This window comes from Rhinolophus sinicus, linkage group LG06 (genome assembly GCF_036562045.2).
Source record: "Rhinolophus sinicus isolate RSC01 linkage group LG06, ASM3656204v1, whole genome shotgun sequence".
In the NCBI taxonomy this organism is placed as follows: Eukaryota; Metazoa; Chordata; class Mammalia; order Chiroptera; family Rhinolophidae; genus Rhinolophus; species Rhinolophus sinicus.
Window position 1 is genome coordinate 154,250,944 of NC_133756.1, and position 27,411 is coordinate 154,278,354.

General features: G+C 40.0%; 1 protein-coding gene and 1 long non-coding RNA gene across 2 annotated transcripts in view; one reads left to right on the forward strand and one right to left on the reverse strand.

The window, feature by feature from the left end:
• The first annotated feature begins 88 nt into the window (after window positions 1–88).
• Window positions 89–12,733, forward strand: LOC109453688 (uncharacterized). Its single transcript, XR_002138362.2, has 3 exons — window positions 89–457; window positions 858–959; window positions 11,377–12,733. It is a non-coding gene; the product is annotated as an uncharacterized LOC109453688 (long non-coding RNA).
• NUP160 (nucleoporin 160) overlaps window positions 9,939–27,411 on the reverse strand; it is a 42,997-nt gene continuing 25,524 nt past the window's right edge. The window contains exons 19-36 of the mRNA XM_019743644.2: window positions 26,668–26,738; window positions 25,808–25,967; window positions 24,670–24,739; window positions 23,995–24,093; window positions 22,744–22,863; window positions 19,801–19,896; window positions 19,611–19,705; window positions 19,419–19,515; window positions 19,220–19,325; window positions 17,179–17,339; window positions 16,200–16,260; window positions 15,121–15,231; window positions 14,818–14,941; window positions 14,039–14,140; window positions 13,282–13,423; window positions 12,479–12,604; window positions 11,341–11,445; window positions 9,939–10,903 (exon numbers count right to left, since the gene is read on the reverse strand). Of these exons, the coding sequence (XP_019599203.1) occupies window positions 10,814–10,903; window positions 11,341–11,445; window positions 12,479–12,604; window positions 13,282–13,423; window positions 14,039–14,140; window positions 14,818–14,941; window positions 15,121–15,231; window positions 16,200–16,260; window positions 17,179–17,339; window positions 19,220–19,325; window positions 19,419–19,515; window positions 19,611–19,705; window positions 19,801–19,896; window positions 22,744–22,863; window positions 23,995–24,093; window positions 24,670–24,739; window positions 25,808–25,967; window positions 26,668–26,738 (1,936 nt within the window). The 3' untranslated portion in view covers window positions 9,939–10,813. The remainder of the gene's footprint in view (window positions 10,904–11,340; window positions 11,446–12,478; window positions 12,605–13,281; window positions 13,424–14,038; window positions 14,141–14,817; window positions 14,942–15,120; window positions 15,232–16,199; window positions 16,261–17,178; window positions 17,340–19,219; window positions 19,326–19,418; window positions 19,516–19,610; window positions 19,706–19,800; window positions 19,897–22,743; window positions 22,864–23,994; window positions 24,094–24,669; window positions 24,740–25,807; window positions 25,968–26,667; window positions 26,739–27,411) is intronic.

A 27,411-nucleotide genomic window follows, 5' to 3' on the forward strand; every position in this document is an offset into this window, starting at 1 on the left:
AGTGCGGAAGGGCCTGAGTTTAGAATTACTTGCCCGTCACGTGGGACTCCACCCAGGCGTTTTTGCGGAGTCTTTTCTTTACCCTCTTGTCCTCCATCTTGTGTCTGTTTTGGACTTACAGTTCGTCTTCGTTTGTCCTCTAGGAAGCTATGCTGATTTGAGGGCCTATCCCCGAGTTTCACCTTGATTATTGTGGTTTACTTTGGGTATAGCATTGAACGGTAAATAGAATAGTGGGTCTTTTATGCTTTTATATATTTTTATTTTAGCGGACAAAGATGATGCCTCACGTTGCTCATCAACTTGGGGGAAAAAATCACTAGAAGTGAAGCAGGGTAGGTAGCCTAGGAAATTGACAATCCCTTCCAGGATACAACATGAAGGACCTCACTGGTTACACAAGTAACAAGTGACTATCCACCACCTGCAGCTGGAGAAAAACAACCAGTTTCATCCAGTAAGGCTAATCCCTATGACCTTGGGATCTGACCTTTAGCTAATTTTAATGTCATTATAATGTCATTTGCATTGGGGTTACTATGCCTCCCATCATGCATCTGAGGCCATGATGGTCTCCGAGGAATCATTTAAGGAAGAAAAAGCAGGTAACGGAGGCTTCCACCCAGTGGACTGAGATGAATGAATCATGTCAATGGGATGTTACCAGTTCCTTCCCTGGGAGGAATACAAATCCCTGATCATGACTTTCTCCACGAGATTCCTTCTCTCAGTTGGTCCACATTTTCTTCTCAAGTATTTACTTTTGTTTTCAATAAATCGCTTTTGCTTTCCTGCATTTGTTTCGCTTGTGAATTCTTTCTTATGCAGTGTCAAGAGTCTGGTCACCGCTGTTCTAGGTTGAGTTCTCTCTTGGACATACCCATTAGCCTCTGGTGACATCTCTGGCTACTCAGATGGGACATCTTTGCCAGAGCCTGGACTGGACTGGTCTTCCCATGGTAAGAACAGATCCATTTTTTGTGTGTGTGTGTGTGAGTGTGTGTGTGTGTGTGTGTGTGTCTATTTTAAAGATTTTATTGGGGAAGAGGAACAGGACTTTATTGGGGAACAGTGTGTATTTCCAGGACTTTTCCAAGTCAAGTTGTTGTCCTTTCAATCTTAGTTGTGGAGTGCTCAGCTTAGCTCCAGGTCCAGTTGCCATTGTCAGTTGCAGGGGGCACAGCCCACCATCCTTTGCAGGAGTCGAACTGGCAACCTTGTGGTTGAGATCCCACTGGCCCATGTAGGAATCGAACCTGTAGCCTTTGGAGTTAGGAGCATGCAGCTCCAACTGCCTGAGCCACCGGGCCGGCCCAGAACAGATCCGTTTTTGTCTCGCTTTCTTTCTGTTTCCAAGACCACCTCAGAAGATTACGGGCATGGCCCGAGCACTTAAGGTCTTGAAGACTCCCATGACAGAATAAGTTGGTCATGGATCAGGGTAGATTGGCTCTAGGCATCCCTACCAAAATGAAGATAATATCTGTGCAATGAGGTACACGGTTGCACAATCATACCTCTCCACTTTCCCCGTGGCAATTTCCCATCTCAGGATTAGTACAGCTTCCGAGATTCCGTTGTCTGGACTTCTCTTTTATCCAATCTGTCTGTCTATCCTGTCTATAATAGTGGAATCTATCTCGACTCACTATTTGCAGATCCTGGGATCACTTTTTCATCCTCATCTTCCCATCTGTGAACAGGCCCAGGCCTCCCTCCTCCTCTTTTGACTTTCGTGCCTTTTGGTCTCCTGCGGCCTCTGGGTTTGACAGCTGTCAGTCTGCTGCCCATGGCCCCCAATATATCAGTGCTGATTGGGCACAGAGGGGTGGTCTCTCTCGATGGTCTAGCAGTTAGGATTTGGCACTTTCAGTGCTGCAGCCCAGGTTGGATTCCTGATGTGACAACCAGTCTTAGACCAATCTTGCAGGTAAAATCCATTCAGTCTTTAGATCACTTATTTGCCATTCCCACTGATTGTCACAGAGACAATATAGGAGTTCTTCCCTCCAGGAGTTTTGTATTTTTCGGGTCATTTTTGTGCGGCGTGAGGTCCTTTTTCAGGAGAGATCCAAATATCATTTTACAAAGTCCCACTCCCTCTGTCCTACTAGCCTGGCTTCTGTTGCCTGGAAACCTCTGTTCTGTTGTAAACCCCGGAATGGCCAGGGGTCAAGAGCTCTCAATACTGGGGACTGCCCAGGTGCACCCTGGGGACACCCGGGTTTCGCTGGTCAGACACCAAGAGCCAGTGGATGCCCTCCTCCCTAGTCTGACCTTCTGGTTTCTGTTTTCTTGTTCTAGGCATCATGAGAAATTCCTAGTCTACACCTGAAGACTTCTCACTCGCTGCATAGTAAATAACTGGAAAAATTTTAAATTGGTCAGCCTTGTTTTCTTTTGCAATACGTCCTGGCCCCAATATAAACTAGGGGACAGGGAAAACTAGCTGGAAAATGGGACCCTAAAGTATAACACAATTCTCCAACTAGACCTCTTCTGTAAACGAGAAGGAAAATGGACAGAGATTCTGTACGTACAGGTCTTCATGGCCCTCTATTGAGACCCAGAGAAGAGGCGCTCCTGTAAAATTTGTTATGCTCACACTCCCCTGGCTGCCCCACTTAAAGATAATCCTGACCTCTTGGACAGTCACCTTCTATCGGGAATGCTGTTGTCCTGTCAGGGAAGGGGTTTGATAAGAGCAGCGAGGTCCAGGGCCGGAACACCCGGTTTCTTCAGTTTATCCCTTGCCCTCTCCTCCACCTACAGGTTCTACCTCACCTCCTCCCCGTTCTCCTCTATTCCCCCTGACACTCCTTGCCAAAAGAGATGGCTGAATTTAGCTCCCCAGGACTTACCCAGAGTGGAGCTTCTCACCACCCGGATTCTACCAAATTATGTCTGCTCAGAGAGGTTGCAAATGGAGATGCAGGGACCATTAGAATCCATGCCTCATTCTCCATGACAATCCTTGCCCAATGCAAAATTAAGTTAGGATACTTCTGAGGACCTGAGTAAATTTACTGATGAATTCCAGGCCTTAACAATGCCTTTCCATCCAACCTGGAGAGACGTCCTGATAGTCATGTCCACTTGCTGCACTCCTGAAGAAAAACAGACTCTGGGTCACAGCCCAAGGACATGCAGATAGGATGGCTGCCGCCCAGCCAGACAGACCCCATGGGGAACAACTGTGCTCCCAAATCAGGACCCTGCCTGGAATTATCATTTGGGGCAGGGAGATCTTATTAAAAGGGACCATATGGTGCTTTGTCTAACTGAAGGTATGAAAAATGTATAGTCAAACTACTCAGTTATGAAGAGGTCAAGGAGGTTACTCAGGAATGGGGGTGGGGGGCAGAATCCAGCCTTGTTCCAGGGACAGCTGGTCAAGGCTTTCACAAAATTTACCAATATTGACCCTTCCTCTCCTGAGGGAAAATCTCTGCTTGGCCAGCATTTCGTCAATCAGTCTCCTCCTGATATCAGGAGAAAGATGCAAAAACGTCACTCTGGCCCTCTGACCCCAGTGGCTCAATTGTTGCTTATGGCCTTTGGAGTCTAACAATTGAGACCAGGTTAAGGAGGATAAAAAGACCCAGTGTGAGACCAGGCAGGCCAGGTGACAGGCTCAAATGGTAATTGTCGCTATCAGCAGTGCCCTGCAACCTCAGGGTCACCCCACAGAGATAAAGGGATGGTCTATAGGGACATGTCCCACAGCCCCATAGGGAGGCTGCTTTAGCTGTGGAAAATCAGGGCACTGGAGCAACCAGTGTCCCTGCTCCAGGAAAGAGCCCCTGGGTCCTGTCCTCAATGCAACCAATCAGGCCACTGGAAGAGGGAATGCCCCTGGCTCTGAAGGGAACTGGGGGCACCTAAACTCATAATGGTCCTGTCTGTGGAGGACCGAAGGAGCACAGGGCTCCTGGTGATGCCTCATGAAAGACGTCATTTGTGATTATGCAAAAACCTTGGGTGACCCTTGATGTACCGTAGCAGGTAAGAAAATAGATTTTTCAATTGTTACGGTAGCCACCTACTCGGTCTTGACAGATCATGCACAGGACTTTGACCTCTAAAGCTGGCACCGTCACTGAGGTAGATGGCCAACCTAAAAAAAGATACTTCACCCCACCCCTTTGCTATGGCCTCCAAGACTGTCTAGTCTAGTCTCTTAAGAATTCTTAGTTATGCCAGAATGCCCCACTCCCTGAATGGGAAGGGATTTAATGATGGCTCTGGGCACGAACATCCAGCTTCTTGACTCACCCCGTGAACTCAATCATTTGATGTCGCTCTTGGCCTCAGACTCTGACCCAACCAAGGTTCCTGTGGATCTCATCCCGGCCCATATGTGATCGGCTGTAAATCCTATGGTATGGGATAAGGGAATGCCTGGGAAGTCTAGTCTACTCGGGTACCTCCTATAAAGATTAGGATAAAGGAAACAGCTGGATACCCATGCAAGCGCCAATACTTGAGACCAGAAGCTCATCGGGAACTAAAACCCCACATTGATAAATGTATTTGTCATGGGCTGATAATCCTCAGTCCCCTTATAACTCCCATGTACTGCCTGTAAAAAAGCCAAATGGAGAATATTGTATGGTCCAGGACTTGAGAGCTGTCAATGAGGCTAGTCCCAAACTCTTACATCCTTTTGACTGAAGTTCCCCATGATGAAATGTGATTAGTAGTAGAATTCTCACCACCTGCCCCATGGGAAACCCGGGTTCGATTCCTGGCCAATACACCCAAGATAGTGGATGAAAGACCAGAAGTTATTACCTCCTTCCAGGGATAAATAGAAAATTCCACAGCTTAATAGCTAGTTTCTGTTTAGGTTTTCTCTTAGCTCTTGTTTTTCCCTTCACCTGTGCCCCTCCCGGCACCCCACTTGATAATTGCTTCTTCCACAACCAGACTAGGCCACCAACATGCTTTTAATCTTCTTGGTCCTATTTCATTCCTGGCCTCTCTGGGGGGGATTGGGAAACCAATAACCTTGTAAACTTTTCTAATATAATGGCTAAGGGCAATGGCCTCTCTGACTGCTGATTATTTCATAGCCAGCACCCCTGGGCTAAAAGTCATGAAGCAATAAAAAAGAAAAGGAAATACTGTATAGTGGAGGGTCTACAAGGCAGAGCAAGTGTGGAATGAGGATCGAGAGTGGGGAATCCTATCATCTCAAAACAGGTCTAGGTGGTCACATTTTGGGTGGAAAGATCATATTGTAATGAAACGTACAAAAAAAGTGTAATGAGGAAGGACTAGAGTAGGAGGCAGTAGTAGACTAGCTCTTGATGTACCAATTTGGAAGGAAAGAAAGGACTTGGGAGATAGGAAAATTGATAAGGAAGCTGATTAAGGTGTGAGTAGGGAAGGGCATTAAAGCGGGCCAGAATGAGGGACACCGGAAAATGACAGAGTTGCATAGTAAGTAGAGAGATATAAGCTATGTAGAGAGAAAGTGAAGAGGGAGTGGCTAAAGAAGAGCTGGTGTTAAGATGGAGTGCCGGGTAGGAATCTTATTTGAAGGAACAAGTGTGGCCAACAGAGTGAAAGGTTAAAAAGTCTAATGGATGGATTTCAGCAATGGCTGGTGACAGGACTCTGAAGGTCTGTGTTGAACTGAGAGTGCAAATGTATTTAGACAGGTACGGAGGAAATGAGGGAGACGTTAAAAAGATATATGATCAAGCCAAATGGCTTCATGGTTTCGCAAAGAGAAATCCAACAGCGGACTCTGTCTGGCAGGCTGTAAAGAATGTTTTACCCTCCAGAACCTTGTTTCTGTCTGTTAGGACCCTTGATTTTTATCCTCTTCCTCCTCCTCTTCCTCCTCCTCTTCCTCCCCCTCCTCCTATTACTACTACTTTTCAGACCATGTCTTTTTAACCTCCTTGTCAAATTTGGCTTCTCCAGGTTATAGCAGTTCCACATAAAAATGATGGTCCTCCAAGGATTTAAATGGGTGCCCTAAACGAGCCGACACTGGAGGGAGGTCTTGACTCCTTAGATCAGGCAGGTAGGGATTTTTGGTCTCAGGCTAGGTAGGGTCAATGACCCATCTCAGCTTGAAGCAGCTACAGAAGTCTGACCTCCAGTCCCTCAACAACCCATATGATCATGGGTTGGAAAATCTTTCAGATAGGATTTATATGCAGGATAGGATTTAAATGCAGGATAGGTAGCCTAGGAAATTGACAATTCCCTCCAGGGTACAACATGAGGTGCCTCACTGGATGGTTACAAAATTAATAACTGACTGTCTCCAGCACCTGCAGCTGGAGAAAGACAAGAACCAATTTCATCCAGCAAGGCCAATCCCTATGACCAGGATCTGACCTTTAGCTCATTTTAATGTCATTTGCATTGCGGTTACTACGACTCCCATCATGCATCTGACTCCATGACAGTCCCAGAGGAACCATATAAGGAAGAAAAAGCTGGAAACGGAGGGTCCCACACAGGGGAGATGAATGAATCACGTCAATAGGACATCACCAATTCCCACCCCGGGGCAGTGGGGTGGATAAAAACCCCTGATCATGACTTCCGAGGCTCAATGCGTTCTCTGACTTGGCCTGCACTTTCTTCTCAAGTGTGTACTTTCATTTTTAATAAATCACTTTCTCTTTCCTGCATCTGTCTCGTTGGTCTCGAATTCTTTCTTGCATGGAGAAAGAACCCATCACCACGGCTCTGCTCTGGGTTGAATCCTTGCTTGGACATCCCCGTGAGCCTCCAGTGACAGAAGCGGTACTGCTACGAGGAAAAAGCCTAAATTGCTATGATGGGATACAGGAGCCTTCCCAATCTGGCCCACTGGTATCCTCGTCGAACTGCTTTATGGATCGTCCTTTAGCACACTTCCTCCCCTGTCCAGTGCCCACCCCCATCTTTCACCCCTCTCTGGAGCCAGCCACTTGGAATGTCACCTCTCTCACCTTCAATCCTTCAGCCTAGCTGGAATAACTACTGCATCGCAAGATGAAATTTTTTTAATTCCCCAAGACCCAGTGCAGGCATTACCTCTCTGAACCTTCTAGCTCCATGCCGAGCACTTGATATTCCTACAGTTGATACTCATCTCCCCCTTTTAAATTGAGTTTAAGAAGAAATCCACTGGTTCTTATTTTCACCTCCCTGGCTGCTAACTCATTTTTTACTAGAGCATACTAATAATATCTAAAACATTTATGGAGCACTTAATCTGTGTCAGGCACTAAGTGCTTTACATGTAGAATTGCATTCGATACTCACCACCTTATAGGGTAGATATCACTGTCTCCTATTTATAGATGAACCCTCAAATTGATTGTCCAATGCAAGAGCCATGAAAGCACTGACTTGTCTGTTTTGTTCCCTGTATATGAAATGCACTTTCTGGAATAGAAGCGCTCAGTTTTTGAGTGAATATAGTGCATGAATATATAAAAACTTGAAATAAGTAGTTAAAAGTTCTTTCCTTTTCTTGCCCATGGGAGAAAGATCTGGATTAGAGTGTCCTGAGATTAGACTCCCAAGATTTCTGAAAAATTCACAGCTAGAAGAAGCAGGGGAGAATTGTTTTGAAGCTATTAGCAATTTCCTGATTTATTTCTTGAAAGGAGAGGCATTGAAACAGTAGTTGTGCATAGGAATTCTGAAACCAAACATCTGGATTCAAAACTCAGCTCCAGCACCTTCTAGGTACGATTTCTTGGATGTTTCTTAACATTTCTAAACTTGTTTCTGCAACTGTAAAGTACGTTAGTACCAGTATCCATAGGGTTGTTGTGAAGTTTAAATTAGATCATAGTTTTAATTTCTTTGCATTGTATCAGGAACAAAATAAGCAATCATTATATGGTAGCTATTCTTACTATGAATGAGACTTTTGTTTACATAAAAGTCCAGGTTCTATTATAAAACTGGCTGGAACCAAGCTGAAATAATGAGCTAAAAATCACAATGCATGTGAAAGGCTGTTTTCTTTGGAGGTAAACTTAAATTTCTGCTGGTGACTGTTATGTTTATAACCAGGGTTTTCAACCCTGGCTATTCATAGAACCATCTGGAGAGCATTAAAGCAATGTAAGAATCTCAGTCATTAAATTGGGGGTGGGAGTGCAGGGCCCATATAAATTATTTTTAAAAAGCTCTTAGGTTGATGCTTAACCAGGGTTGAGAACCACTGGCTTTCCCTAGACATGTTTTGCTGTTGTTGACCTCACAGGTGTTAAGGATCTAGACCAGGGGTGGGAAAATTATGGGTAAATTAGACCTACTTTTTAAAGGGTTAAACAAATAAACAAAGAATATACGCCAGAGACCATATGTAGACTACCAAGTCCCAACTATTTATTATCTGGCTTTTTACAGAAGTTTGCCTATGTCTAGACTCAGAATGGGTAAACGTGGTCAGTGACTTCCTTTAAAGAAAAATCAGACCTGATCCTTGATTGCCAGGGGCCTAAGCACCTCTGGAATTACTGAGGGTTATTTTGTTTGTGGTGCTGTTATTTCAGTAAAACCAAATTACCAGGACTGACACTTGACAAGTGAAAACCTGGGAAAAGCAATCATTTGAATAGACATGTATTTTCAAATATATTATTTATAATCATATTTGGTAGGTATCACGTCTCCATAGAAATTTCAAAAACTGACCTTCCTAAACCCATTTTAAAGCCCTGACTTTTGAAACTTCAACAGGTTACCTGCAGAGGTGGACTGTTCGCCAAAGTCCCAGCTTCGGTAGGGTAGAATGAACTTTAGTATGTGTGTGTTGACTGATCCAAATCTTGTCACTTGATTCTGTCTCACCGCCAACTGAGCATACTTTGGAAAATTCAATTCTGACGATAACCCCTGGAAGTTAGCATCAGACTCCACAGGTTTAAGGGCTCAGTCCCCCAAAAAACTGCTCTTACTTTAAAAGCCAGTTCCAAGGAGGTCCCCAGAGCACCATCCTTCTGACTGGCTATAAAATTGGGGGTTCCCATGACCTCTTCAAGCTTGAGAATTCTCTGGAACAATCCACAGAAGTAGGATAGTACTATACGTATGATTCTATTAGAAAGGATACAAATAGGGCAAGGTCTAGGAGGAAGCACAGCTCCGATATTGCCTCGCTGTGGAGTGAGGTCTGCTGCCCTCACAGCACGTCAGTGTGTTCCCCCAACAGGAAGCTCCCTTCAGCCTTGGTGTCCAGTTTTTACAGGGACTTTATTACATGGCATGGTTAATGAAATCATTGGCCACTGTGACTGTGATTGAAAATCTCCATGCCCCCTGTCCTCCCAGGAGGATACCTTCTGCTTTGGTTGGGAATCAAAGTAAGAACGGTGGAAGAAAATGGACAGAAGCGATGTGCTGGGTCCAGCATGTCTTGAACCAAAATAGTGAGGACAGGAAAAGCTGGTCAGTGTCTTGTGAACTGCCATCATGGAAGCCCCTGCTTTGATCAGCAACACAAATGGATAGGTTTCTGCAACAGGGCCAGTTGTCTCAAGATACTTCTTGTCCTCCAGAAATGGCTACAACAGTGTTTGCTATTTTTCAGACTGTGGGTTTTGATCCATTAGTCACTCACGAAAACATCAGGGTACATAGTAAGCAAGAATACATACTTTTGTGAAAACTTTCTTTTGGTTATACATGTGTATATAGGTCAAAATGTATTTCTTGCTCTTGGAAGCCACTAGTTCATAGAGCTAGGAGGGCAAGGGCTCTCCCAGTCCCTAATTGCCTCAAATGCTTATCATGGCAGAGCTAAAAGGAAAAAAGGACCATACACTGCAGCATCTACCAATACAGTACCACAGGGAAACTCACATTGATATTTAAAATACACAATGTAAATACGTATTGATAGTATAAAAATTAAAGTCTTATGAAAAACTCAAGAAAGATCAAAGGCCAAACAAGTAAGTAGCATACAGTTTGTTTCCTTAAAAGATAAATTTTAATATATAAAATACAAGATTTTATTTTTCACTTTCTCCAAATTTGTGGGCATGAATGCTTCTGAATCTGACCAGGGAAGTTTATATTTTGGTCCAATACATTATTAGGCTAACTGTATGATCGAGTCCAGCTTGATTACCATAAATCATAGAAGTCGAGAATTTATTTTGAAAATCTATTACTTTTATAGATGGATTCCTAATTTTTTTCTTAGCTAAGAGTTTTCTCAACTTTAGCCTCAGAACCAGATTCAACATAAGATATCTTCTTTGACAGCTGGTCATCATTTTAGGCTTAATCTAGGCAAACTGTTTAAGACTTTATTGAAGATCATACAAAAACTCCACAATAAATAATGAAAAGAGTACGTAAAACCATCAGTCTCTGTTTGCAATACAGAAAATACATGTCAGTTCTGGACCAAAATAATTCCCTAGAAATACAAAAAGTGATGGGGGGAATGAAAGGATTTGCAGTGACTGCTTTTGGTAGTCAGCTACAACAAACCAACAACCATCAGTTATTTTGGAAAGTGAAGGTGGCTTTGAATTTGCAGATAAAGAATGTCTTCGGTAGTTTAAAAAAATATAAACTCTAAAAAAAGCTTGTGAATCCTATACAAAAGCAGCTCTTTGAGACCAAGGTTGACACCAGAAATTGTGTGTTAGCACCGCCAGCAAGCATAGGTCCTGTGACTCATGTGCACTCCTTTTGCGCAGAATGAAGACTCGGACGTTGGACACATCATTTACAGGTATAAAAATCAGCCTGGAGTACAGGGCTCTTGTAGGGGAAAGTCTTAAGCCCTAAGAGGCACCAAGCGGTTACAAAGGCTAGGCAACCATCAGGATCACAAATTCCGGCGATATAATAAATCCCGCGTTGCCTTATCAACTTTTTGCTGGTAGTCCTCCAACTTGTCAAGTATTTTCTGGGACAGCTGTAGGAGAAAAGCAGGAAATCATTATAGAATAGGTCAAGGACCAAAAAAGATTGAGGTTATTAGCCACTCTGACTTCACCCACCAGACCTCCTCTAATGAAGATGTTAGCTACTCCACTTTGTTTCATCGCTGTTCAGTATCGGAGTCTGCTTTGTGACTCTCCTGCTAAAACTGGACTTCTCTGCTATATCCTGCCTGCCTGTCACATGTTCTAAATATGCAATCACACCAGTATTTTTCATAATGCCTTATTAGCTGTCTTCCCAGAACCAGAAAGGCTACAGCTCATTGAACTAATCATTCTATAAAGGGATTGGGGCAGCATGTCAAGGGCAATACACGGCTTCTAACCTCCCCTTAATCCTTGAGCACTGAAGGGCAAGCTGGCAGGTGTAATGGTTAATGCAGGGCTTAGAAAAGAAAGGCTATCTTACGGCAATGTTGTGACTGTTGGCACTGTTCTCTCCCAGAGCTTGGAGAAGCTGATCGATAGAAGAGTACGGGAGCCACACCATTGGAGCTGTTGCAGACAGTGGAAACTGAAAGGATAAAGGATCTATTATTTGAAGAAAACATGAAAAGTGGACCATTCCTTCTGGGCAGTTACTTTCACAGGTTTTGATAACATAAAATGCTTTACTTATTTTTTTCATTAAAAGAAATTGTGTGTATGCGTGCATGAGTACACGTATACACACACACAGTGAGAACCCTTCCCCTTTCTCTTTTCAACTGAGGAACTTATCCTTTTCTTTGTTAAAGCAAATGTATTTTTTTTTTTTTTAAGGAGGGCTCAGCTCACAGTGAGGGGATTGAACCAGCAACCTTGGTGTTAATTAGCGCCATGCTCTAACCAACTGAGCTAACTGGTTACCCCTCAAATGTATTTTAAAATTCATGTCATCGCGTATCTTAAAAAGGAGGCCTAAGGCTCCTAAGTTTATCCTATTAAGGGTAAACACACTCAGCGAAACTTCTCTAAATTGTCAACAAATATACCATTTCCAGTCTGAAATTTAGATTCAAATTATCTGGAAAAAAAAATTTTGGAAGAGGAAAGCTCAACTTTCAAAGTTCTGAATTCTTCCCAGAAAGTTTAAGAGCTTGGCTCTGTAGTTGACCTGACCTGGATTTTAGACCTGGCTCTTCTATTTACCATCTCTCTGAGCTTTGGCAACTTAACTTCGGAGCCTCTGTTTCCTCACGGGGGGAAAAAAAAGGCTTAAAACAATTCCTTATAGGCTGCTGTAAGGATTAAATGAGAAAACACTGGTAGCCACTCAGCAGAGTCTTCAGCACACACACTTTGTTTTCATTTACCTCCTTCCTCCAAACATTAACTAAAGCCACATTATTTTGATGGAGAAAAAGTTAATGTATTCCCATTTTATAAACAGGAAATGAGAATCATGGAGGGCCAGTTCCGGATCTGAGAAAAAACTAGCAGTATAACTAATAGTAAAGGTTAAATCCACTATTCCACAGTTCAATTTATTTTCAGAGCCTGTTTTTACTTAATGTGATGCTTAGTGTGATAACATAGAATGAAAAGAAATGTGCACACACGCCCACCTCAATGCCGAAGTACTGATGTCCTTTTCCCAGAACAGCATCCACATATTCTGAGACCAAATCCACAGCTTCTTCTAAAAGGTCATAGTTTAGGTACAGACGGAGCAACTCAGCAGCATCAACCTTCTGTAAAGAGTCGGTGAATAAGAACATCTGTCTGTTTCCATCTTGCCTGGGCAATGACCAAAGGATGTGGACTGCCTGATTCCCTGGCACTTACACTTCTCAATATGAATAAATGAGCACCTCGGTTTACTTCTCTTGGTTTGTTTACCTTGGGATAAGGGTTGGCTTACCCTCTGGGCACCTTGTGAGGCCCTATCTGTTAAGTGGCCTCTCCCTCCCCTGTTTTGTGGTCTAAGACACATTTTAGTTCTTTTCTACAGTAGTAAAAGTCAACAATCCTTCGCAGAAATGCTCAGTACCAAAGAGACAATATATTCACATTAATCCTCAGCAATACATGAAGGACAAATGCAAAGAACTTAAAAGAATCACCAACTTTAAAAGCCTGAATCAAATTTGTATTTTACTTAGGGTGAGAGAAAAGTAAATACAACCTCATGCAGACATTAAGTTAATCACTAAAACCACAGAACTTTAAATCTAATCACCCAGTACTTCATGTGGAATTGAAGTTAAACTGTTTTGTTCTTAGCTAAGATTGAGAAGCTACCCGAAGTATGTCAGTCAGTATATTTCCATAAATTATCAGTCTCTCTTTTTCTTTTGAATCATCTCCTAAAGTTATCAGGATGACAAAGATCAGCTTCTCGCTCTTTCCAAGTGAAGACACCACTTACCTTATAGCTGTTTATGAGCCAATTAGGCAGAGGCACTCCGTGAGCTAAGAGCTTGTGGATTACACAGTGGTGATATAAATTATTCTGGACTTTGTGCCTTTCCAGGTAAGTTGATAATAATCGCCAGGCTTCATCTGTAGAACTTGATAAAAGCAGAAAGAACTAATGAGTTCCAGATACTTAATAGATATTCATAGTACCATTCAAAGCATGTATTAACAAGGAAAAATATCTTAGGAGCTCATAACTGAATTGATCATATTGCTAAATGGCAACTAATATTATTAGAGTCAATGTGCCTTAGGGCTAGTACTAGAACTAGATGACCTGGATTCTTATATTTCTCTCCCACTAATCACATCTATACTTGACTACACAATTCACTTAATGTCTTTGTTCGTAATTTCTAAAATAAGAAAAATGGCTCAGATCGCTGTTTCCAAACCTGATCAAGCACTAGAATCATGTAGAAGGCCAGGGTGATATCTCATAATCTGCATTTTAATAGTGATTCTGGTGTTTCCAGTGTAGGAGTTGAGTTGAAAGACTTCCAAACTGAAATGCTACAATTCTAAAGTGCTAAGCTGTATGATACAAACTGTAAATGCAATTCAAGGAAGGGTCGTCTACTGAGGGCTAGAGCCGTTAGAGGATTCTGAACAAACTGAAGTGCAGTCAGGTAGACGCTAACTAGGGGCACCAGGGAAGTATCTGCGGGGGTAAACCCTACAGGGTCAGATGAACCCTAGGGCTGTACCTGGACTCCTTTGTGGTGATGACTGATGAGAGCTGATTGGCTGCCAGCCAGGCCCAGGCTTCTGCTTGCGCCGCTTCTCCTCCAAACTGCAATTTGATGCATCTGCAAAAATAAAAAGGTTCCACACACAATAAACTAATTTGCTGAAAAGCACCCATTATTTAGTTACTAAAACTAGAGATAAGATGACAACTTTAGTTCTAGTCTATTGTCCATTTCACTACTGAGATATTGGCCTTTCTCGCTCCTCATAGCCATATAGCTGAATGACCCACAAGGCCATCAATAAGTGCTAAGAGATAATTTATTTCCAAGAGAAAATTGATGATGAAAAATTCTGAGAGTTTAAAACATATTTCCAATTCACAAACTACTTGACTACTATTTATGTATAAGGTAGCTTCAATAAGGAGCACTTTTTAATAATGCTCACAGGGGCCAACAGATGTCTGAAAGGACAGAAAAGAACATGTGCTGTCCAAAATGGACACCACTATTTAACCCAGGTTATCTAGTCATGTGGAAATGTAGGTCCAGGAAGGCCAGATCTTCTCTGATTTCTCAAGAGAAGCTATAAATCAAAATTAAAAAAAAACACAAAACAAAAAAAACCACAATCAACAACAACAAAAAATCTTTGTGTGAACTCAAGGAAAATACTTCTTTAAAGCACAACTGGTTTATAGGGTTCTGGCTTGTGTGACCTCTGCTACACACTAAGCAATAGTTATTTTTGCATTAGAAAATTAAGACTATACAAAAGATAATGTCATACATACTTGAAAGCAAGTCCCTCAAAGACTGGCGTTAAGGGAAGCTTAAAAGTCTGACAGAGTGAGATGGCCGAGTCAAACAGGCCAGCCTGAACCAGGAGAGTGACCAGTTCCTCGGCTGATGAACTTCCTGTGGAAATGGAAAAGTGCTATTTAGTGCAACCGGAGGTGTATGCAAATGAGCCCAAAGACTGCTTATAGATGAGTAACTCCAAATGACAATGGTATACTTTATACCCATGTAGCATACCAGGCCCACTGCCTGGCCCTAGAATGTGCTGTTGGTATGGACAGACAGATGGATCCTACCTGCAACTGCGATGGCTGACGGATCATGCTGAGCCAAAGTGAGGCGAATGCGAGCCAAGGACCATGCTTTCTCTAGGTCCTCCAGCTCCAGGATTTCAATCTGCTGATTTGCTATAAGTCAAAGACAAACACTTTCCATTCTCAAAGTACAAAGGAAGCGCCAATTAGGTTAACTCAACCTGTCAATTTCTCCTAAACATGAAATAACATTCAATTTGATTTCCAAAGGCATTAAATTGGGGAGATGGGGAAAAAAACAGGAGGCTCAATAAAAGCTAACTTAAAAAGCTCTGTCCCTGCTTCATATGTAAAACTGAGTCAAATCAAAGTAGTACTCTATTAACAACAGCTACAGTTGAGGAAGTGCTTACAAGGTATTTTACATAGAATTTCATTTAGCTCTAACAACCATGAAATTCTTTTATCTCTACCAGTTCTAAAGGAACATGCCCAAAGTGAGAGAGGCAGAATTAAACCCAAGTGTGTCCAACTCTAGAGTCCAGGCTCTTTAAGGAAGGGTATCATGTCTCCATGGAAATATCAAAGGAGCCTGATAAAAACAAAAGTTTAGTACTAAGCTGATTTAAATACAACAATCAACAAAAACACTCTTTTTAAAGCATTTTCATTTCTCACATAGCCATACAAAATTTTCAAAGAGCTACCAGACTAACCATCCTTTAGCAGATTAAAATATTGAAAATACACTAAAAACAAAGAAAGCTATAATGTTTTTACAATATATAAGTACAGTACACATATAATATCGTGTTTCCCCAAAAATAAGACCTAGCCGGACAATCAGCTCTAATGAGTCTTTTGGAGCAAAAATTAAGACCGGGTCTTATTTTACTATACTATAAGACTGGGTCTTATGTTAATTTTTGCTCCAAAAGACACATTAGAGCTGATTATCTGGCTAGGTCTTATTTTCAGGGAAACAGGGTATGTAGTATAATATGACTATATATACTACAATATAACATACACATATATGTATATATATAAAAATGCTACTACTATGATACAGCAATGTAATTACTGTCCAGCAAAGAATCAGTGTGAGACCCCAGACTCACTTGGGGCAGCTGTGCATTCTCCATCATGATTCCTCTTGGGGGATGCTCCAGGGCGATCATACTGAAAAGACAAAGAAGTTATTTAACACATTGCGTACGGCGGGGTTTAAATCCCTCGTGAAGATTCTCGTGATCCGTACGCAACGTGTTAATTGTGAAAAATTACTACTTTATTTTGATATCATAAACTGTGATCTGGAGCTTCCACGCTTAAATTCTCTCCACATGAATTATGTTTATTTCAACTAGCACAGCTCTATCTTACAAAGATTCTGTAACTATCAGACAAAAAAGTGGCGAGTTTGCCAAGTTGGCTCACTTAGCTAACATGCTACTGAGTCCAGGGACGTGGATTTGATCTCCACATAAAACACGTGACTTTCATTGGTTCCAGAGTTATATTTCCCACCCATAACCCTGGGAAACAACCTAGTAAATGCAGGAACTATACAATATAAGAAGCTGGGCCTATATGACCCCATCAGCATAACAGGAAAAACTCAAAGTCCATGGTCTTTAAAACAGTAATTGTAGATTGAATTAATAAAAATGAATGAAATAAAAGTAGCAACTACCATTTATTGAGCACTTTTTGCAGGCCAGGCACTGTCACAGTTCTAAGCAATCTCTACATGAATTATCTCATTTAATACCCAAACAGTCCTATAAGGCAGACATTATTATTCTTATTATTTTATAAAAGAGGATAATCGGACAGCAAAAGATTAATTTACCTAAAGTTAGTTTGGTCTAAATACAAAACTACTCTGCAGTACTTCTTCCTACAATAATTCTAAACTTGGGAACTAAAGGGGTAGTAATATATAACAACTGAATTACAGCAAAAATAGATTGAATTCACAAATATTCCAGTAGAAATTTTTAAATGAAATGAAGCAAAATGACGAAAATAGTTTTGAAAGGACCAAATCAAATAAATTAAATGAGCCCCAAATTCCAGGATGGAAAGTTTTCATACCACTGCACCCGATGCTGGCTGCACAATCCATGCGTATTCTGGACGAATAAGTCGTAAACAATTAATAGCAGCCAGATAACAGTTGCCTTGCTTCTCAAGTCCCCGGAGAGTTCGAACCTCTCTGCCAAGACGCATTCCGTACTCAAACATCACTGTGCCAGCTATGAGGCAATAATAAATCAGACATTAGAATTTGAAAACTGTGTTTCATTAGATATGCAGAGAATTTGCTTTACTTATCAAATATTAAAACTTAAAATAAAACTGAGTTTAACTTAAAACAACCAAAAAAAAAGAAAGAAAAAAAAAGCCAAAATAAATCACATAAAATGTAACTTTTGACTTTTAGATACTACAGGCCCAGGCAGGATGGGAGACTAGCTCAGAGATCTAATCTCAGCCAAATTGTCACCTACTCCCATCCAGGATTCTGAGACCAAGAAATATTTGGATGCTCTGCTCAAGAACATAGATCCTTATTTTTATAAAATTTTATTTACACAGCTTGAATAAGATATTGAAAACTACATTTTTCTGAGACAGCATGGGGCTCCAGAAACTAAATAGCATTTAAAAATTCTCCTTCAGTTTTCAAATAAAACTACTTTAATTCCAACAAATAGTTTTGAGTATCTGCGCTTTGTAAGACATTTTGTTAGAACAACAGCCTTGCTCCAAAGACCTGAACATTAATCTAGCTCAGGGGTGTCCAAACTGCGGCCCGCGGGCCAACTGCGGCCCGCAATCCATTGTTAATTGGCCCGCAGCAAATTCCAAAAATACATTTAGTTTACTTAAATAAACCAGGTGAGGCACCTCGAGTGAGTGGCCTGGCTGTTTGTGTATTTTACCACATATGGCCCTTGGTGAAAAACGTTGAAAAAAGTTTGGACACCCCTGATCTAGCTAAACTGGCCTCAATCAGGTTGACGAAATGGATGCTGTTACTGTGAAAGCAAACAGTAGAAGATCTTTAACCTGTATTTCCCTTCTTGTATGATTCAATAAAATAAATAACAGGTAAACATGTTTTGCCATTAGGAATATTAAGAATGTGTCTACAAATTACTTCCATCCATTGTTTCCAATGAAAATCAGAAAGAAACCTAATGAAAAATTCTGACGAAAAATGGTATAAAAATGTTAGATGTTCCAAAGGGGAACCACAATGCTTATCTTGCAAAACATGATCTTAAAAACAGACCTGTAATTCCTTGGTTTTAGCTGTTCTGGTAAAGACTTCATCAGTCATCATACAAATCCAAATTAAGACAGTCTACAGAAATGACTGGCCTGTACTTTTCAAAAATATCAGTGTCTTCAAAGGTAAAAGGCTAAAAAATATGCTTCAGATAAAAGGAGACTAAAGAGGTAGGACAAATAAATGCAATAGGTGATTCTAGATCAGGGGGTGAGCACAGCATGGGAGGTGTGTGCTATTAAAAAAATCAGATGACAACTGGCACAATTTAAAAATGAACAGCACATCAGATCACAGCACTACATTTACATTTAAGTCACGAAATTAATTAGTTACATTTCCTTAATTTGATAATTGTATTGAGGTTGTATATTAAAAAAAAGTCCTTAGGAGATGCATCTGAAGTATTTATGCATTGAGTCACGATGTCCACAACTTACTCTCAAAAGGATCAGCAAACATAAGTGAGCAAAGAGAGAAGGCTAATGGCCAAATGGCACAGGAGCTCAAAACCAGCCACAAGAATGCCAGGTGCCTCTCATGAAAAAGTATCTTTGAACCTCAGACAGAACATACACATAGAATGTCATCTCATTGGAAATGCCTCAAGAATGTTCTAGAATGGGAACAAGTGCATATCTTTAAGGCTAACAGGTAATCTCCAAAGGGGTGAAGCTGATCTTGTCCCTTAAACATAATTTCCCCAAATGCTTGTAGAGAACACTCACCCAATGATAAAAATAAGGCAAAATGACAAAATTACAAACATAGTATTTTTGTAAAACATGATTAAACCGATAAGGCTGACTCCAACTCATACTGCTTGCTTCAACTGCTCACCCTTTCGGTAATTGTGGCGATAGATGTGAAAGGCATATAGAAGCTCATAGTAATTATGAGTCATAAGGTCCACAGCTCTGGCACGTGATTCAATTATGCCCACAACCTAAGGAAGGGGAAGGGATGAGACATCCAAATTAGTGGCCAGCATGACAACCAACACAGCTGTGTGCAGTCAGCAGTGGAAAAACAAAGTTACCTCATTCTGCAGATTCACATAGGGAAACTCAACAAGATCCTGCAGCTGCGAGCGTTCACAAAGAACCACCACCAGCTGCCGTAAGCAATCTAGCTGCCTGGAAGGAAAGAAAGGGATACGAGGATAAACTATCTCAGTGGATTAAACAGGGCTGGCCAATCACCTTCTCTGAAAAAGACTGAGACTGATTACCTGCTGGAATCAGGAATTTGGGTTAAGGCCTCATATGCTTGGCTATTGTGACCCAAATCCAGATGATGTTTAAAAATGCACGTCCTTAAAGTAGCCTAAGCGCCAAAAATAGGGGAAAAAAGAACAACAGAGATTGAAATATCACATCCATGACAAACCCCAAGAGAAATAACAAGATTATAGTGCTTACCTGACTTTTCCAGTCATCACCTGCTTCAGTTATCGCTGATGTAGCCAACTGAATAACCAGTTCAGGCAAACCAATCACATCGAGCAGACGCAAAATCTAAGGAGAAACAGAAGAAATTTCCATTAAAATTAATATGATAGTGCACTTCAAATTGAAATACGATTTTAAATCAATTAGATAACGAAGCAAGATAAAGAATAACTCAAACATGCCGACAACAAGATGAACAGGATTCTTCGGTCAATATTTAATATTTTCCTTTAGATTCTATTAAATATAAGGCTTGTTATAAGAGTTTCTATTGGTCTTTTTTTGCTCTATCCTCAGTGTTTAGTACATAGAAGTCTCTCATTAAATATTTGTTAAATGAAGGAACAAATACAATTTCACTACTAACTATTCCTATTAACATTTTAGGTTATAGATGAATTTAAAGCCTAGTAAATAAATTAACATCATTGCCTTATAAAAACCTTGAAGAGAGTACGTTAATGTTCGACATAACCCATTTCTAATTCAACACAGAACAGCACTCTTCAAACTTTTAAAATTGTCCGCCTTACTAACAATGTCTGTGCACACCGTCCAGACATATAGTTATTTATATACACACCTCTAACATGTATGTATAACATACACTCAAAACATAAATTTACAAAGAATGAAGATAAAAACAGAGTTTAAAATTATTTTTTATTAGTACTTATTATTTGCTTTCTTTTCTTTATTAACAGTACAAAAAATTTTTTTGTTCTGGAAGCTTAGTATTATTTTTAAGGTTACAGTTTTCACTTTAGTATAACATGTATTTAGAAAGGTAGACAAATCCTAAGTACATAGCTGGCTGACTGCTCACCAAGTAAACATATCCATGTTCCCAGCTCCCAAATTAAGAATTGTATCAGCACTCCAAACACGCATGTGACTCCTTCCAGCCACTGCTGACTTTGAATAGTTTTCTTTTTAATTTCATGGAACAGAATCTTATGGTATGTATTAATATTTTTTTGTGTCTGTATGCTTTTGCTTAACATATTTGTAAGATTGATCTGTTATTAAATGCAATAATTCATTTTACTGAAAGAATACACCATAATTCATTGATCTATTCTGCTAATGAACACTTGCTTTGTTTCTAGTGTATGACTTTTATGAATATGCTATGGCTTGGAACATAATTATACATCTCTTTTGGTAAATATGTACATCTGTTTTAGGATTGGAATTACTTAGGATTGGAATTACTTGGTCATAGGGTATATCAATGATTGGGGCTAGTAGATACCGAGTTTCCCAAAGCGGTTATAACCAATTTATATTCCACTACAGGAGATTAGCTCACTTAATGTCTTGGTAATTTTTATGGTTTAATACTATGTTGAATTGACATTTCAATTCAAGGTACACTTAGATTTTAAAACAGTGTTCCTGAAAAGTTCAGTTGTTCTTGGCTGACTCTTGTCAGATCTGATTATAGACTGTCACTGTTTTTACCCTTCAACGTGGCAGGAATGCGAGCCCCCAATTTCCTTCACTTGCTTGTACTTTGTTAGTATTATCTTCAACCTGGCTTCTTTGCAGGAGTTTTTAAAAGCTATGTCCATGCTGTAAAGACAATTTTCCTTAAAATTAAGCAATATAATGTGTAAATCAATTTAACCAGGCAATCATAACCTATTAAAATCAAATGGATGAGGATGCCATTATGGACCCCTGCCCCTAGCTATGACACTCACTCTCCCCTCAGATGCCTACCTCAAGACTAAGTGACAAGTGACCACCTTGTAAAAGGACCAAATAAGGGCACCAGAGTCAATCCTTATATTAAACATTAGCACATCTTGATTTATTTCTTCTGTGAGTGAGAGATCTAGTATTTTCTTTTTAAAGCCTACTTTGGGGCCCAGTGGAGCAGCAGTGATTTTTCATGTTTTGAATCAGTTAAGTTTCTTCTGATGAAAGCTATGGAGACTCTCCACAGAAAAAATACAAACATTTTGCACATAACTTCAGGGGTTTATCGATTCCTCAAATCCATCTGGCCTCATTAAAAATCCTTAGAATTCAAAGTAATTTTCTCATGAGTAGGATGGTGGAGGGTTATTAAGAGACACAAATCTGTTTCATTTATCTCTTTAACAAGCAATGAACAAAACAGTGAAGCCTGCACTTGGTCACATTTACTTTTTGGTGGGAAATCCAGATAACAAATAACACATAGATATCTAAAACATAACATCAAGCACAGTTCAATGTTATGAAGACAAACAAAGCGGGCAAGGAGACTGCCCAGCATCTCCATCTGCATGAGTGCAAGAGAGGGAGAGAGAAAACAAGCATGCGTAAGGCCGCAAGCACAGGAGCACAGGCGAGGCAGGGAGGAGCTCGATGAGGAGGTGACACATGAGCAGAGACCTGACTGAAATGAAGGCGTGACACACGTCACTATCTAGAGGAAGAGCATTCCAGGCTGAGGGAGCAGCAACTAGCAAGGTCACGAAAGAAAGTTATGCGCTTGGCTTGCATGAGACAGTAAGAAGGTCGCTGTCACTACAGCTGAGTTATTACCAGAGGAAAGAGTGGTAGAAAAAAGATCAGGAGGAATACCCAAGGGCCAAATCACAAACTAAGGCTAAATACTGCATTACAAGGTAATTCTTTGAGATACCAGCAAGACTAATACTAAGTAATAAAATTCTAATAATGACTGGGCTAACAAAATGATACCATAAAAGGTATTTCATTTAAGTTAAAAACATTTATCAAATTTAATTTAAAAATATGTTTCGTCAACTTCTCTAGGCAAACCCATCTTCTCTTTACTTGGAAGTTCAGGGAACAATTACATTTTTATATTATTCTCCAAAAATACACAAGGAACGTATTTCAGATACATTTCTACACAGGGTGGTGTAAGGAGAGCCAAACAATGGCATAAGGTACCTTATCATAATACTGTAGCCTGGGGGTGGACACAATCTCCCCATCCTCTGACCGGATCAACCGATCCAAGAATTCCTCTTTGCCCACTTCAGATGCTGCCTGGCAGAAACATTCCAGTGCCTGGAGAAATAAAAGAAAGCAAGTGACTAATAATGAATTGTCCTAATTCTAGGTGCTCATGTGCTAAGGAAAACCAACACCCCCCAATTATTTAAGACTGTTGACTACATTTATAATTTCTGCCGTTCTAAATTCTGATGCATTATTTAATATTTCTTTAATTTATCTCATTTTACTAAAATGCTATTAATTAAAAAGTAAACTTTAAGATAAATATGTAATAAAGCAACTGTCGTAACATGTTAACATTTGTAGCATTTGAGTGGTAAGTATATGACTGTTTAACGGGGAAAGAAGCAGCATTATAAAAAGATATAATGAAAACATAATTGAGAAATAAACTCTATTTACAAAAAAGCATCCCTAAAAACACCTGCACAGGGGCAGGAGGGTTTTTGTTTTCTTCTTCGTAGTTTCTTGTATCTTAACTAATCTGAGAAGTACTTGAAGCTGAATACTGTGTTTCCCCCAAAATAAGACCTAGCCGGACAATCAGCTCTAATGCATCTTTTGGAGCAAAAATTAATATAAGACTGGTCTTATATTATATAAGACTCAGTATTATATTATATCTGGTATTTCATATTATTTACGTTATATGATATTATATGATACGACATGATATATCATAAGACACAGTCTTATATTATAGTAAAATAAGACCGGGTTTTATATATATATATTTTTAATTTTTTTATTGGGAAATATTGGGGGGACACTGTATTTCTCCAGGGCCCATCAGCTCCAAGTCATTGTCCTTCAATCTAGTTGTAGAGGTTGCTGCTCAGCTCCAAGTCCAGTCGCCGTGTTCAATCTTTAGTTGCAGGGGGCGCAGCCCACCATTCTATGCGGGAATTGAACCGGCAACTTTGTTGTTGAGAGCCTGCGTTCTAACCAACTAAGCCATCCAGCCGCCCCTTATATTAATTTTTGCTCCAAAAGACACATTAGAGCTGATTGTCCGGCTAGGTCTTACTTTCAGGGAAACATGGCAGTCCCCACAGGTATATTGTGCCCCTGGATGGCACTAGTAGTCTTCTTTATCTAGAGGATTCTATGCATGTCCTCCAACCTGAAACGGCAACGAAGTGTCCTCCTTGTATTAAAGTTTATCACTCAAACGCAGTTTACCTTCTGTCCCTCTCCTGTGACCAGGTAACAGCGTCCCAGCATAAATCGACAGGAACCAACATTGACTTGACACCAGGGATGTAGCAGTTGGATATAATCCTTAAAGGCATAAAAGGTACTTTCTGATTAAGAAAATAAATACTACTTAAGGAAATACTCATTTCTAAGTTCTTCAGAGAGGGAGAGAAGATAGTGGTCAATCCACACAAAAGTTGTATTTCCTGAAATCACTTGGAGTGTAAAACCTAATCCTGTTAATGAATTCTCATACTAGGCTATGACACTTTAAGAAAGCAAATAGGACTCCAGTAACACTAACACACGTAAAAAACACACATACGCTTTCCATCTTAGCAATTTTCCAACTTTTGGTATTTACTGGTTCTATGACTAGATTCCAGTAAAGGCTTTATATGAAAACAATGGTATGTTTGTTTTACTACAAAGAGAACCTAACAAAGAGAGAGAGAGGAAAGGAAAAGGGGGGGGGAACCTCTAGAAAAAATTATGTTAGGAATGATACTGTTAAGAGGGAAGTAGAGAAAATCTCTGGAGTATGTTTTGGTGCAATCGAGTACAAATTATTATGGTTCTTATTAACAGCCCAATTAAAATAAAAGTAACATTTACAAAGAAAAAAATTCCAGAAACCCAATTCTTTACAACAGTACTCACTTGCAACTGTACATACTGACAATTTCCCATCAAACATTCTAGAAAGAGGCAACCAGGATTGCTAGGCCATCTAAGTAACTGGTTAAGGAGATTTTTCATTTTTTTGGCAAAACTTAAACATACATACTGGGCAATCAAACTCCATGAAATGGCTTAATTTTTAAAAAGATCAAGAGAAGGTGACAGAGCATAAATTCTTTCGACATAACTACATAACCTTAATATTAGACAAATACAATGAAAAGGTTATATGCTACAATCCTAGTCACTTAGATGAGAACTCAATTAACTATGGTCTAAAGCATGTATTTCATCCCTAGGTGGTCAAAGTATCTAGCTGATACATTGCACAAGCCAACTGTTGGTGCTAGTGAACTGCCACCACCTAACACAGTGCCTGGCATATAGAGCCATTCAATAAATATCTGATGAATGTAAAATGCTTTAAAAGAGATCTAGGTGTTAAATGTATGCACACCACCAAAATCTGGCTGAACTCCTAAGCAAAAACAAAATAAAAATTGGCAGCATATCTAAAAATAAGTATTATCATCCCTTGTTGGGAGGATAAGCACCCAACCTCATTAAAAATCTTTATTACACAGGAAGAATAAGACCCTTAGACTATCTATTAGGTTGGGGGAAAGTAATTGTGGTTTAAAAGGTTAAAAATAATTGCAAAAACTGCAATTACTTTTGAACCAACCTAATAGAAGAAATCTTTCAATTTTTTTTTTTTAATTTTATTGGGGAATATTGGGGAACAATGTGTTCCTCCAGGGCCCATCAGCTCCAAGTGACTGTCCTTCAAGTCGCTGTCCTTCAATCTAGTTGTGGAGGGCACAGCTTAGCTCTAAGACCAGTCACTGTTTTCAATCTTTAGTTGCAGGGGCACAGCCCACCATCCCATGCGGGAATTGAACCGGCGACCTTGTTGTTGAGAGCTCATGCTCTAACCGGCTGAGCCATCTGGCCGCCCCTCCGGAAGCTCAGCGGCAGCTGTCTTCAGTCTACTTGTGGAGGGTGCAGTTGACTGGCCCATGTGGGAACTGAACTGGCAACCCTGTTGTTCAGAGCTTGTGTTCTAACCAACCGAGCCATCTGGCCACCCTCAAGTAGCTTTTAAACAAAAGGATACAAGAACTGCAATAAATAATTGGTAACTGCTGTAATCATCTCAGGCCAGTTCAACCCAGTTTGGCTCAGAGGTGTCTTTGGTTCAGAGAAGAGATGAGATATAATGTGTTTTCTTGCAACTTCTTGGAAGAATAATTCCACTATTGTCTGAGGACTAGATGCTTAAAAAGAAAAATTATGATAATCACCAACTTGTGAAAGTAATATTAATTTTCAGTTAAGACAGTCTACCAACTCATTTTATGCTTGTAACAAAGAACATTTATTATTTTATAATATAAAATGCACCACTGGTGTAATCAATGGCAATATACATAAAAGCAGTTTTGTAAACTGTGAAGTACTATACAAATGCAATAAAAAAGCCACTTAAATCAACACTGTAGTCATTTCTTTTCACTGGTCTCACTAGACCTGTGGTCTTCCCTAGAAAGTGTTTGCAATAAGTATAGTCCCAGATTCCAAGTTTTATACCAAAACAACACAAAACGAATTCTCCAGAATGATTTTCAAGCATGAGAGGGACTCCTTATGAATGTTTGCTGATTAAGACAAGATTACAAAAGCTACCATGAACTTAGTAACTAAAAAATGATTTTGTTGAATGTATTACTGGAGTATCAATAAGCAATGGAAAAACAGCAGTATGTATACACATACATGCAACAACCTTGATTTATGCCTGACCTAGGACTATGGTTTCACAAGACCCCTGTCACAACCAGAGGTCTCAGGCTACAGCTCGCTGTGAAAGCAGATCCCAGCCAAACTTTCTATAGCAAAGGTGGCAAAAGTCCATTTTAATGAATATGCAACAAATGCCAAATTTAAAATCAAGTGTGTACACAATTCAGTCCTTACCAAACTTATTTGCCATTAAAGTACCAGAGTCAGTTAGTTCCAATACCGATAAGTGTTGGAGATTAGACTCCCTGTGAGAAAAAAAAAACAAAAAAAACAGCTTAATAACTTCTATGCCAAATATTTCTTCAACAAGTTACCAAGAACATTGTCAATGTAATTAATAAATTGTACATCAATGCTCCACTGAAAGTGTGAGAAAAAAATCTGGAAAACATGTCAGTTTAGCTTGTTGCCCATGGTATCACTCAGTGATCCTTCAATGAAAAGCCAGAGCAGAAATTTCTCTTAGACCTCCATGCCATGAAAAAGCCTCACCTTACCACAGAAAACGGGATGGTTTACCTTATTGAAAATGTGAATCCCTCTAGCTATTAGGGAAATGCAAATGAAAACCACAATGAGATACCACCTCACACCTGTAAGAATGACTATCATCAACAAGACAAATAACAAGTGTAAGAGAGGCTGTGGAGAAAAAGGAATCCTCATACACTGTTGGTGGGAATGTAAATTAGTGTAGTCATTATGGAAAGTAGTATGGAGGTTCCTCAAAAAATTAACAGAATTACCATACAACCCAGCAAGCCCTCTTCTGGGTACCTACCCCCCAAAAATCTGAAAACATTTATCCGTAAAGATATACAAATATGTACTCCTACTTTCACTGCAGCATTATTCACTGTGGCTGAGACATGGAAACAATTGAATGTTCTTCAATGGATAATTGGATAAAGAATATGT